The sequence below is a fragment of the Chiloscyllium plagiosum genome, unplaced genomic scaffold, assembly GCF_037043375.1.
Source record: "Chiloscyllium plagiosum isolate Xiang-an unplaced genomic scaffold, Cpla_swu_hap1 HiC_scaffold_8, whole genome shotgun sequence".
NCBI lineage: Eukaryota > Metazoa > Chordata > Chondrichthyes > Orectolobiformes > Hemiscylliidae > Chiloscyllium > Chiloscyllium plagiosum.
Window position 1 is genome coordinate 97,396,535 of NW_028270146.1, and position 12,306 is coordinate 97,408,840.

At 40.9% G+C, this 12,306-nt stretch overlaps 1 protein-coding gene across 1 annotated transcript in view; it reads left to right on the forward strand.

The window, feature by feature from the left end:
- LOC148149450 (uncharacterized) overlaps positions 1-11,393 on the forward strand; it is a 31,169-nt gene extending 19,776 nt beyond the window's left edge. Inside the window, exon 2 of the mRNA XM_087990144.1 lies at positions 7,497-11,393. Within this exon, the coding sequence (XP_087846270.1) occupies positions 7,655-9,166 (1,512 nt within the window). The 5' untranslated portion in view covers positions 7,497-7,654 and the 3' untranslated portion in view covers positions 9,167-11,393. The remainder of the gene's footprint in view (positions 1-7,496) is intronic.
- The last annotated feature ends 913 nt before the right edge of the window (positions 11,394-12,306 follow it).

A 12,306-nucleotide genomic window follows, 5' to 3' on the forward strand; every position in this document is an offset into this window, starting at 1 on the left:
TATCTGCTAACAACTGATTTCAAGGATGATACATCTGTGCCACCTCTGTTATTGTATGGACAGACTACATACAGAGACCTGGTGAATGTCTAAGTGGTGACATTATCATCGGACCCTGTTCTAGATATGATTTTGCTATTAGGTAGTGCCTCTCCATGACCCCTTATGGTTTTCTAAACCAGCAACATTCAACCTTGGAAGTGTGACTATATCATTCAGGTGACTGACCCTCCTGGAAATTGGTGACTTGGTTTGACCAAGTCACCTATTTCCAATTACTATTGCTGAGTAAAATGTCCTAAGCAAGTCCATAAATAGAACAGAAAAGCCTGATAGATCTCAATGCTCATATGACTTGAGGTTTTCATACAGCAAATTGTGCTAAATTTTCAGCTTGTACAAGAATTTGGGTGTTCTGTGTATCAGAAAAAAATGATAAAGTAATCTTCAAAAACATAATTGCTGTACCCAATGAAATGACTCGGTCTACAGAAATCTTCTGTGTGAAATAGATATTCATTATGTACACCCTTTGTTTGATTGATTGGACCAACGTTGGTCGAATGAGCGATATGAATTTGATGAGGGGGGAGGGGCAGTTTTGTCTGAGTTTTAATTGGTTGGTGTGTTGAATTTCTTAGCTGGGCATCTCACAACAGGGCCAATAGTTTTTTTTTGTTTGAGAAGTAGTTGAAAATGCAAGTCGATAATGACACAATAAGAGAAACAGGAGGTCCAGTACCTAAGTGATTAGGGCAAACAACCACAAAATATTACCTAGAAAATAGGGGATCATGACCATTATGTCCAAACAGTTTTTTCTGGTTTTTCAATTCCATTCAAACTTTCTCTCATCCTTCTTCATCTAAGTCTATAAGCATAACACTCAATTTCCTTCTTCGTCATATGATTATCAAGTTCTCCCTTAAATAGATACATTACTCACTTCAAATACTCCTTGTGGTGACAAATTCCACTTTCTAAGCACCTCTTGGTAACAAGGCTTCTTCTAACATGAAATTTGATTCATTGGTGACCATCTTATATTGATGCCTTCCACTGTTCCTTTTATTATTGGAAAGACTTGTCCTGTACAGCTGCAACATGACCTCTCAACTCCTATACTCAATGCTCTGATCAATAAAAGAAAGAATACCAAATGCCTTCTTCACTATCCTATTTACCTGCAACTCAACTTTCAAGGAACTATGAATCTGCACTCCAAGGTTTCCTTGTTCAGTAACATTTCCTAGGACCTTACTGATTTGCTTTTCCAAAATGCAGCACCTCACACTTATCACAATTAAACTCCATCAGCCAAATTATCAGCCCATTGGCCCCATCTGATCAAGATCCCGTTGTATTCTGAGGTAACCTTCTACACTCTCCGCTGCACCTCCAATTTTGGTGTCATCTTCAAACTTACTAACTATACTTGTATCACCTGATTAATAAGAATTATCTGACAATGGGAAAAAGTACCCCAGAAAATCAAAATGGAGCTGCACGGTGGCTCAGTGGTTAGCGCTGCTACCTCACAATGCCAGGAACCTGGGTTCGATTCCACCCTCAGCCGACTGTGTGTGCAGAGTTTGCCCATTCTCCCTGTGCCTATGTGGGTTTCCTCCCACAGTCCAATGATGTGCAGGTTAGGTGAATTGACCATGCTAAATTGCCCATTATTAGTCAGGGGAGATGCAGCCGTAATAGGGTAGGAGAATGGGTCGATGTGGATTTGTTGGACCAAGTAGCCTGCTTCCACACTGTAGGGAGTCTATGATTCATGATTCTATGATTCAAAATGTAGTCCCCAAAATACTAAGCCTGTAGACAATGTCAACTCAAATATCCCCCTACTAATGAAAGCCATTGTATTTGCCTTCTTAACAACCCTATCAACTTTGGTAGCAACTTGGAGGGATCTATGGACGTTGAACCCAAGATCTCTCTGTCCCTCCACACTAATTCTGCCTTTAGCCCTGTAATCTGTATTCAAGTTCAAACTACCAAAATGAATCACTTCTCACTTTTTCAAGTTGAACTCCATCTGCTACTTCTCAGTTCAGTTCTGCATATTGTCAATGTCTTGTTGAAACCTACAACAGCCCTCCACACTATATCCACAACTCCACTAACCTTCATGTCATTGGCAAACGTATTAACCCACCCTCCCACTTCCTCATTCAAGTCATTTATAAAAATCACGAAGAGCAGAGGTCCCAGAACAAATCCCTGAGGAACACCACTGGTCACAGAGTTCCAGGCAGAATATTTTCCATCTACTACCACCCTCTGTCTCCTATGGGCCAGCCAATTCTGTATCCAGACAGCCAAATTTCCCTGTATCCCTTGCCTCCTAACTTTCTGAATGAGACTACCATGTGGATCCTTTTCAAAAGCCTCACTAAAATCCATGTACACGATATCCACTGCTCTACCTTCATCAATGTGTTTTGTCACAACCTTAAGAATTCAGTAAAGTTTGTGAAACATGACCTACTTCTTACAAAGGCATACTGACTACCTCTAATCAAACTATACTTTTCCAAATAATCATAAATCCTGTCTCATGGAATCTTCTCCAATAATTTGTCCATCACCGATGTAAGACTAATTGGTTTGTAATTCGCAGGGTTATCCCTATTCCCTTTCTTAAACAAGGTAATAACATTTGCCACCCTTCAATGATCTAGTACAACTCCAGTGGACGGTAAGGATGCAAAGATCATCACCAAAGGTGTAGCACTCTCTTCCCTTGCTTACTGTAGTAACCTTGGGTGTATCCTGCCTGACCCAGGGGACTTATCTATTCTCATGTTTTTCGCTGTCTCACACGCAAGTGTGTTCCAAAAGTCAAAGTTAGGGAGTTTTACCCTTCTAAATCTTGGCTGTGGTACATAGCTGCTTAACTAAGTGTGCAAGAATTGTACCGCTGGCCAGCTTTCTTATTTTTTTTAACACGACAAAAGTAGCAACCACCCTTCATAGTTCATAAACAAAGAACAAACACCAAAACAAACAGAGAAAAAAAGCAGCAAAGCAGGACAAGCCAAGCTGAACAGATACGACAGAAATAAACTCGACGTAAAACTTCCACTAATCAACAGCCTGACAACGAACAACAAGACTAATGAGTGGCCAACCATCAAACATTTGACTGCCAGTTACCGGTGACTTTTCCTTTTTGTTTCTGATGATGTTTAACTCGAGCACATTCATTTTTGAGGACCTCAATAGATTTCATGGTACTATTATTATTTAATTCAACTGCTGCCACAGTCAAATTATTTGCCAAATCAATTGCTGGGCTGATTTAACCAATTGAATACTTTTAGGGCCAGCTAGTGGCCACTGCTTATCACCCAATGTCTTTTTTAAGGTGCTAAAAGCTTCCATAGACATCAGATTTCTCCAGAAATTTCTCACACATATAATATTACCCATCTTAAACAATCTTCCTTTCATAGACTCAACTAAAAACTTTTACTATTTAACAGCCCATCAACACACAACAATCCATCGACTTCCACAGACCCTTCTCAATTTTCCTTAACCCTCAATAATCCTGTTATAATATATTGTGATACTTCCCTATCTCACAGAACAATTTAAATACTAATTTAAATAATGCCAATCCGACTGTATCAGAGTTCCTAACTCTACTCACAGATCCCCATCTGCTAATAGAAGTTCCTAACTTCTGTAGGATCCTATCCTATTTTTTTCTTTTCTCTTTAATCAGAGTTCCCAACTCTGCTTACAGATCCCTGATCTGCTAATGGAAGTTCCCAACTTCCGTCGGATCCTATCTTATCTTTTCATTTCTCCTATTTCTTTTCTCTTTATCTAGCATCCCCGACCCCCAATCATACAGAGACCCAATCTGTTACAGGTTGGACTGAGATGATAGACAATGAGGGGTCAGGTCAACCACTACTTGAATGAGATGAAAACCAGAAAGCTTATTAAAAACTCACGTCTAGGTGGCCAATTCCTCAACACTCAATAGTGGAGGACTCAAGGCTCTTACACTGCTGTCCACAATCCGTCCATGCCATATCTGAGTCACAGGCACCATATGAAGATCTAGACCCCCGAGAGGGGCCCCTCGATTCCGCAATTGGTCAAATAAACACTAGGAGCTCGGTGTCTTTTAGCAAGTTTTAACAATTTAATATGACGCTGGGCATAGGTTATCCGGCAACATAGGGGTTAAGCACCTCTGTGTACTCTGGAAAAGCTGCACACAACCTTAAAGCACAGGCACCTTTTATAGGTTTCTTAACAAACAAAACAGCCTTAATTGCAAAATTAATCCAATAAACTGAAATGCGAGGTTCTGCATTTTGGGAAAGCAAAACTTAGCATGACTTATACCAAACGCCGCCTTCACTATCCTGTCTACCTGCGACTCCACTTTCAAGGAGCTATGAACCTGCACTCCAAGGTCTGTTTGTTCAGCAACACTCCCTAGGACCTTACCATTAAGTGTATAAGTCCTGCTAAGATTTGCTTTCCCAAAATGCAGCACCTCGCATTTATCGGAATTAAACTCCATCTCCCACTTTTCAGCCCATTGGCCCATCTGGTCCAGATGCTGTTGTAACCTGAGGTAACCCTCTTCGCTGTCCACAACACCTCCAATTTTGGTGTCATCTGCCAACTTACTAACTGTACCTCTTATGCTCGCATCCAAATCATTTATGTAGATGACAAAAAGTAGAGGGCCCAGCACCGATCCTTGTGGCACTCCACTGGTCACAGACCTCCAGTCTGAAAAACAACCCTCCACCACCACCCGCTGTCTTCTACCTTTGAGCCAGTTCTGTATCCAAATGGCTAGTTCTCCCTGTATTCCATGAGATCTAACCTTGCTAATCAGTCTCCCATGGGGAACCTTGTTTGACGCCTTACTGAAGTCCATATAGATTACATCTACTGCTCTGCCCTCATCAATCTTCTTTGTTACTTCTTCAGAAAACTCAATCAAGTTTGTGAGACATGATTTCCCACGCACAAAGCCATGTTTACTATCCCGAATCAGTCCTTGTCTTTCCAAATACATGTATATCCTGTCCCTCAGGATTCCCTCCAACAACTTGCCCACCACCGAGGTCAGGCTCACCGGTCTATAGTTCCCTGGCTTGTCTTTACCGCCCTTCTTAAACAATGGCACCACATTTGCCAACCTCCAGTCTTCCGTTACCTCACCTGTGACTATCGATGATACAAATATCTCAGCAAGAGGCCCAGCACTTCTCTAGCTTCCCACAGAGTTCTCGGGTACAGCTGATCAGGTCCTGGGGATTTATCCACTTTTAACCGTTTCAAGACATCCAGCACTTCATCCTCTGTAATCTGGACATTTTGCAAGATGTCACCATCAATTTCCCTACAGTCTATATCTTCCATATCCTTTTCCACAGTAAATACCGATGCAAAATATTCATTTAATATCTCCACCATTTTCTGTGGCTCCACACACAGGCCACCTTGCTGATCTTTGAGGGGCCCTATTCTCTCCCTAGTTACCCTTTTTCCCTTAATGTATTTATAAAAACTCTTTTGATTCTCCTTAATTCTATTTGCCAAAGCTATCTCTTGTCCCCGTTTTGCCCTCCTGATTTCCCTCTTAAGTATACTCCTACTTTCTTTATACTCTTCTAAGGGTTCACTCGATCTATCCTATCTATACCTGACATATGCTTCCTTCTTTTTCTTAACCAAACCTTCAATTTCTTTAGTCATCAAGCATTCCCTATACCTACCAGCTTTCCTTTTCATTCTGACAGGAATATACTTTCTCTGGATTCTTGTTATCTCATTTCTGACGGCTTCCCATTTTCCAGCCGTCCCTTTACCTACGAACACCTGCCTCCAATCAGCTTTCAAAAGTTCTTGCCTAATAGATGGGTTGTGCTTCGGCAGGTTGGTGTGGACTTGTTGGGCCGAAGGGCCTGTTTCCACACTGTAAGTAATCTAATCTAATCTAATCTAATCAGGCACGGCAGACCATAACTTTGCAATTTGTTTCGGTAAGTGTACAGTGAAAATTACCCGGATTAAGTTAGCTAAATTGACTACTAGATTTTATAACAGACAAAAATTAATTCACAAAATTACATAATGAAACATAAAGAACAGAATGAAGCAGCTGTACAGAACTCAACCTATCCAACTAGACTTAAATGACGCTATCATTCACCCCCCTACTACCTCTGCTGGCAAAGCGTTCCAGGCACCCACTACCCTCTGCATGAAGAACTTTCCACGCATATCTCCCCTAAACCTTTCCCCTCTCACTTTGAACTTGAGACCCCTAGTAATTGAGTCCTCCACTCAGGGAAAAAGTTTATTGCTATCCACCCTGTCTACACCTCTCATGATTTTGTAGGCCTCCATCAGGTCCCCCTTAATCTCCATCTTTCCATGAAAATAATCCAAATCTACTCAACCTCTCCTCAAAGCTAGCACCCTCTGTACCAGATGACATCCTGGTGCACCTCCGCTACACCTTCTCCAAATCATCCACATCCTTTTGGTATTGTGGCAGAATTGTACGCAGTATTCCAAATGTGCCCGAACTGACCTGCCAACCCTTGTACTCAATACCCCTTCGATGAAGGATAGCATGCCATATGCCTTCTTGACCACTCTACTGACCTGCGTTGCCACCTTCAGGGAACAATGGACCTGAACACCCAGATTTCTGTATACATCAGGTTTCCCCAGGACTTTTCCATTTACTATACAGTTTGCTCTTGTACCGCTCAATATTTTCTTTGTAACACTTTGTTGTTTTACTTTGCTCTGTCAGTATATTGAATCTACACTTTTTCGTACATTTATGTTTGTTTTTCCTTTAGTTTGGTAATCTCTGTACATATGTTGCTGAAGGTTGTTTAACTATATGACTGGAACTGTTATCTCTTAGATGTATATCCTGGTTTTGTAATGTTCCAGAAACTTGTTTGAGCATTCAGTTCACCCATCTTACTGGGTCAATTTATTTCTTGTGGTTTGCATTTTGTCTTAACTAAGTTAGAAATTCTGTCATATCCAACTTTTATATCCGACTAGACATTCTTTTTATTGAATGCATGAAGCATTAAAGTAAAAGTAAATCTGTTGAAAACTAAAGTTCAGCTTAAAGGGTATAGTGTGATAGTGGTCATGATTTGGAGATGCCGGTGTTGGACTGGGGTGTACAAAGTTACAAATCACACAACACCAGATTATAATCCAACAGGTTTATTTGGAAGCACTGGCTCCTTCATCAGGTGGTTGTGGAGTGCACAATTATAAGACACAGAATTTATAGCAAAAGTTTAGTATGATGTAACTGAAATTATACCTTGAAAAATACCTTGCTTGTTTGTTAAGTCTCTCATCTGTTAGAATGACCTTGATAGTTTCACTTCTTTCATATGTAAATCACAAAACTTTTTTAAAAAGTTACATTCTCAGGTTAACTGTAACAATTGGTGTCAGCGCAGATAAGACATTGAGATGTTGAAGATGTTAGCCCCCTAAGTTCCCTGTCTGTGCCATAAAGAGGGAGTTTGACCCCACCCCACAGCTCACCAATAGGATAAACAACACACTGAGGAACCTACAAGAAAACGGACTTATAACCAGGTCGGACCTACAAAGAATGAAACCTGAAAGCAACAACACCCCCAGATTCTATGGACTACCTAAAGTGCACAAACCAGACATCCCACTCAGACCCATAGTATCACTATCAGGGACACCATCACACAAACTGGCGAAAGAACTACAGCAGAAACTGAAACACTTGATCAGCGGATCCAGACACAGGAATTCAACACAGGAATTTTTGGACATCATCAGAAATATACACATAGACAAGAAAGAAACCATGGTCTCATTCGACGTAACGGCACTGTTCACGTCTATCGACAAAGCCCTAGCCAGAGAAACAATAGCCAACCTGCTGAACAGACATAACAGACAACAGGACGTTGAACCCATCAACAAAGACGGCATATTTAAATTACTGGACTTGTGCCTCACAACACACTTCACATTCAGCAACCAGATATACGAACAAATCAATGGAACACCCATGGGCTCACTGATCTCGGGACTCATAGCAGAAGCAGTAATGCAAAGGTTAGAACAAACAGTCTTACCACAAATTCAACCCAAACTCTGGGTCAGATACGTGGATGACACCTTTGTAATCATTAAAAACACGGAAATAGAGAATACACACCGGATCATCAACTCCACACTCACAGGAATCCGATTCACGAGAGAGGAAGAAAAGGACAACCAACTCCCATTCCTAGATGTGAGGGTACAGAGAACACCAAACGGAGAATTCACCACTAAGGTACACAGGAAAGCCACACACACAGACCAAGTCCTGAACTATGAAAGCAACCACCCCAACACACACAAACGAAGTTGCATCAAGACACTGTTCAAAAGGGCCACAACACACTGCAGCACACCAGAACTGCAAAAAGAGGAAGAGGAACACCTATACAAGGTATTCGCAAAAAACGGATATCCCCGCAATTTCATCAACAGATGCCTAAGGGAGAGACAACAGAACGAGGACATGCCGCAACCCAAAGGACTAGCCACACTACCATACGTCAAGAACATCTCTGAAATGACAGCCAGACTACTGCGACCACTAGGACTCATAACAGTACACAAACCAACAGCCACTCTCAGACAACAACTCACCAAAACGAAGGACCCTATACCCAGCATGAGCAAAACTAACGTAGTGTACAAAATCCCATGCAAGGACTGCACAAAACACTATATAGGACAAACAGGAAGACAGCTAACGATCCGCATCCATGAACATCAACTAGCCACGAAACGACACGACCAGCTATCCCTAGTAGCCACACACGTAGACGACAAGCAACATGAATTTGACTGGGACAACACTACCATTATAGGGCAAGCGAATCAAAGAACAGCCAGGGAATTCCTAGAAGCTTGGCACTCATCCACAAACTCCATCAACAAACACATAGACCTGGACCCAATATACCGGCCACTACAGCGGACAGCTGAAACTGACAACCGGAAACGGCAGGGACAGGCCACTATAAATGCCGGAGGAAACACCACAGAAGCGCTTCACAGGAGGCTCCCAAGCACTGAGGATGTCACCTAGACAGGGGACGAAACATTTGCAACAAAAACTTCCAGCTCGGCGAACAGAACCACAGCAACAAGCACCCGAGCTACAAATCTTCTCACAAACTTTGTGCCATAATGTTTAGACTGATTCTAATCTAAAAAGTGAGTTAACAGTCTTACATGGATTCATGCAGTTTTTGAGCAAAGTACAATGTAACTCTGCAAATGCAAATTCACCCCACAAACGTATGTGTGCATGTGGGTTTTTTTTTGTGTGTGTGTATCTGGGGTGGGGGTTTGAGTGTCTTTGGGAGAGGGTGCATTTGAGAGTGTGGGAGTGTGTGTGTCTGGCGTGGGGGGGTTTTGAGTGTCTGTGAGAGAGAGTGTATATGTGTGTGTGAGTGTAAAGTGTCTAAGTCTGAGAGGGTGCATGTGTGAGTGTAGGAGTGTGTGTGTCTGTTGGAGTGTGTTTGAGTGTATAGGGGTTCCGCTGTGTGCGTGCGCAGGAGTGTCTGTGTGTGTGTGTGTGTGTGTATAGTGCAATGGTGGTCACCTGTAGTGTGACCTGTCGTGTGACATGAACCCAAGGTCCCAATTAAGGCCCTTCGTATGGGTATCAACTTAGCTATCAGCCTCTGCTCGGCCAGTTTTTGCTGCTGCCCATCCTGTACTCCACCTTGGAGGATGGTCACCTGAAGGTCCGAGGTCGAACATCTTGGACCGCTGAAGTGTTCTCCTTCTGGGAGAGAACACTCCTGTGTGTTGATTGTTGTGCTTCTCATTTTATTCTTACTTCTCATTGTACAACTTGTAATGTTCCCAACATTTGCATCTATCATTTTCATTGAAATATGTGAATTTTACTAATTCCCTTTTTATGTTATCTTTAAGATCATTATTTGTACTCAGAACGAAGTTGGAAAGAGATAGGCGAAGAACACAGATGGCAGAAGCAGTGGTATAGTTCTCACTGGTGCTTTGTGTTGATATTCTAGATTATTCAGTAGTGGCAATGATTTGATCACTAAAAGTACAATTTAAATTCTGTGTAATTAACTATTGCTTATAGCTGGTAAAAGTTCTCAAAATAAGACAAAGTGCCAAAAAATTATATAGTGTAATAACAAACTGAAAAGAGAAAGAAAGAGTTCAAAAATAGTTTCAGGAGGCAAAACTAGGATGAAGCTCAAAATTAAATTCTTATTGAGACTGTCTCACACACAGGGATGTTTCAGCAAATTGCAACATTGCAATCACACAGGGCACCAGCCCAGAAAGGAATCTCCCATTAGCTCAGGAAAAGAACATCTAAGCATCTCTGATTCACAGATCATTTTCAGATTGATTTCTTCTGCCTATTGCAAGCAGGATTATTAGCAGTTTAATCAATAGTATTTAGTATCACAATCTAGTAAAGCATTAGGATCACAGAAAAGCAAATACCTGCTCAGGTCTACAGAAATATCCCACACAGTTTGAGTGCAATTTGCATTAAAGCAAAGGAAAATCAGTTTGGAGAGATTAAAATTGTTTTCCTTGGAGAATAAGTCTGAAAGGAGATTTGATAGAGGTTTTCCAAATCATGAAGGGTCCGGATATAGTGGATCCAGAAAACTATTCTCACTCACGAAAGATTCAAGAGTGAGGGCACAGAGCTAAAGATATTGGCAAAAGCAGCAAAAGGGATAGAGAATAAACATTTTCAGTTCACTCATTGTTATGGTCTGGAATGAATTACCTGAGTGTCTAGTGGACCTAGGTTCAATTGAGGCATTCAAAAGATAATTAGATAGTTATTTGAAAAGGAACAATATGCAAGTGTACAGCAGGAAGGTGACAGAATAGCACTCAGTGAATTAATGATTCCAGCAGCCAGTGCAGATGCGTGGGCTGAATGCCCCCCTTCTTTGCTGTGATAATACTGTGTTTTTCATGCAGCAATCTTGCAATAGTCCTCAAAGAGTTAAAAGCTATACAGCTTGATGCTCGATATTATGAAGATTTAAATCCAGTGTGCTGTCATTGAGTGATTGAATACCCTTAGCTAGATAAAATCTTTAATATCCGCAGCTCACTGCTTTGAGAGATATTGATTTATTCATTATTTTGTTTTGGGTTTTATTAAAAAGTGGACCATATCGGTAGGAGATTTATTAAAGATTTCAAAATGTAATTAGAAAATAAAATATGACGAAGACCTTTATCACCTGAGAATGAAAACTGTGGTTTGGCTTGTAATGCTCAGTCTGCTTAATTTTTGATTTTCCCATAAAGACTTTGAAGTGCCAGTGGCGACCATGTCTTTAGCTATCCAAGCAAAAGTTGAAGATTGCCATTTGTTTCCAAGTGATTCAAAATCACTGTCTCCCTGATTATTTCCTGCTGATCAAGTCAATCAAAGTAAACCCTTCCCTTTTCATTTGTACATTTCAGAATCACAAAATTGTTATGGTGCAGAAAACCATTCAGCCTATCATGTCCTCACTGGCTGTCTCAACATTTCAATCTCTTGCATTTTCTCCAAAACCTTGCCATTGTTTCAATTTAAATAATTATCCAATGCCCTTCTTAATGCCTCAGTTGAACCTGTTTCAACCACACTTCGAGGTAGTGTGTTCCATATTCGAACTCCCTGCTGTGTGAAAAAAGGTTTCTTTCCCCCCCCCCTATTCTTGTCTTTGCTTCTTGTACAAAACTGGTTTAAAACCATGCCCTCTGGCTCTTGTTCTGATTACTAATAGAAACAGCTTCTTATCTATCCTGTCCAGGTCCCTCATTATTTTGAAAATTTCTATTGAATCTCTTTTAAATTTCTCCTCTCCAAGAAAAAGAGTCCCGACTTCTCCAATCTTTTTTCATAACTGAAGCCTCTCACAGAATCACAAAACCTCTACAGTGCGGAACATTCTCATAAACCTCTTCTGCACTTTATCGAATGCAGTAAAGAAGCAGGTGAAAAAATTGATGTGTTGATTATATTAAAGATCTTTGGATTGAAATTGTAAATGACAGTCCATTATTGAGTATATGAGGGAGAAAACAAAAATTAGAGTTGAGAAAAGAGTCTTTTTTAAAAATTTTATTCACTTATGGGATAAGGGCGTCACTGGCTTGGCCATTTATTGCCCATTCCTCATTAGTCACGGGACAGTTAAGCATCAACCACATTGCTGT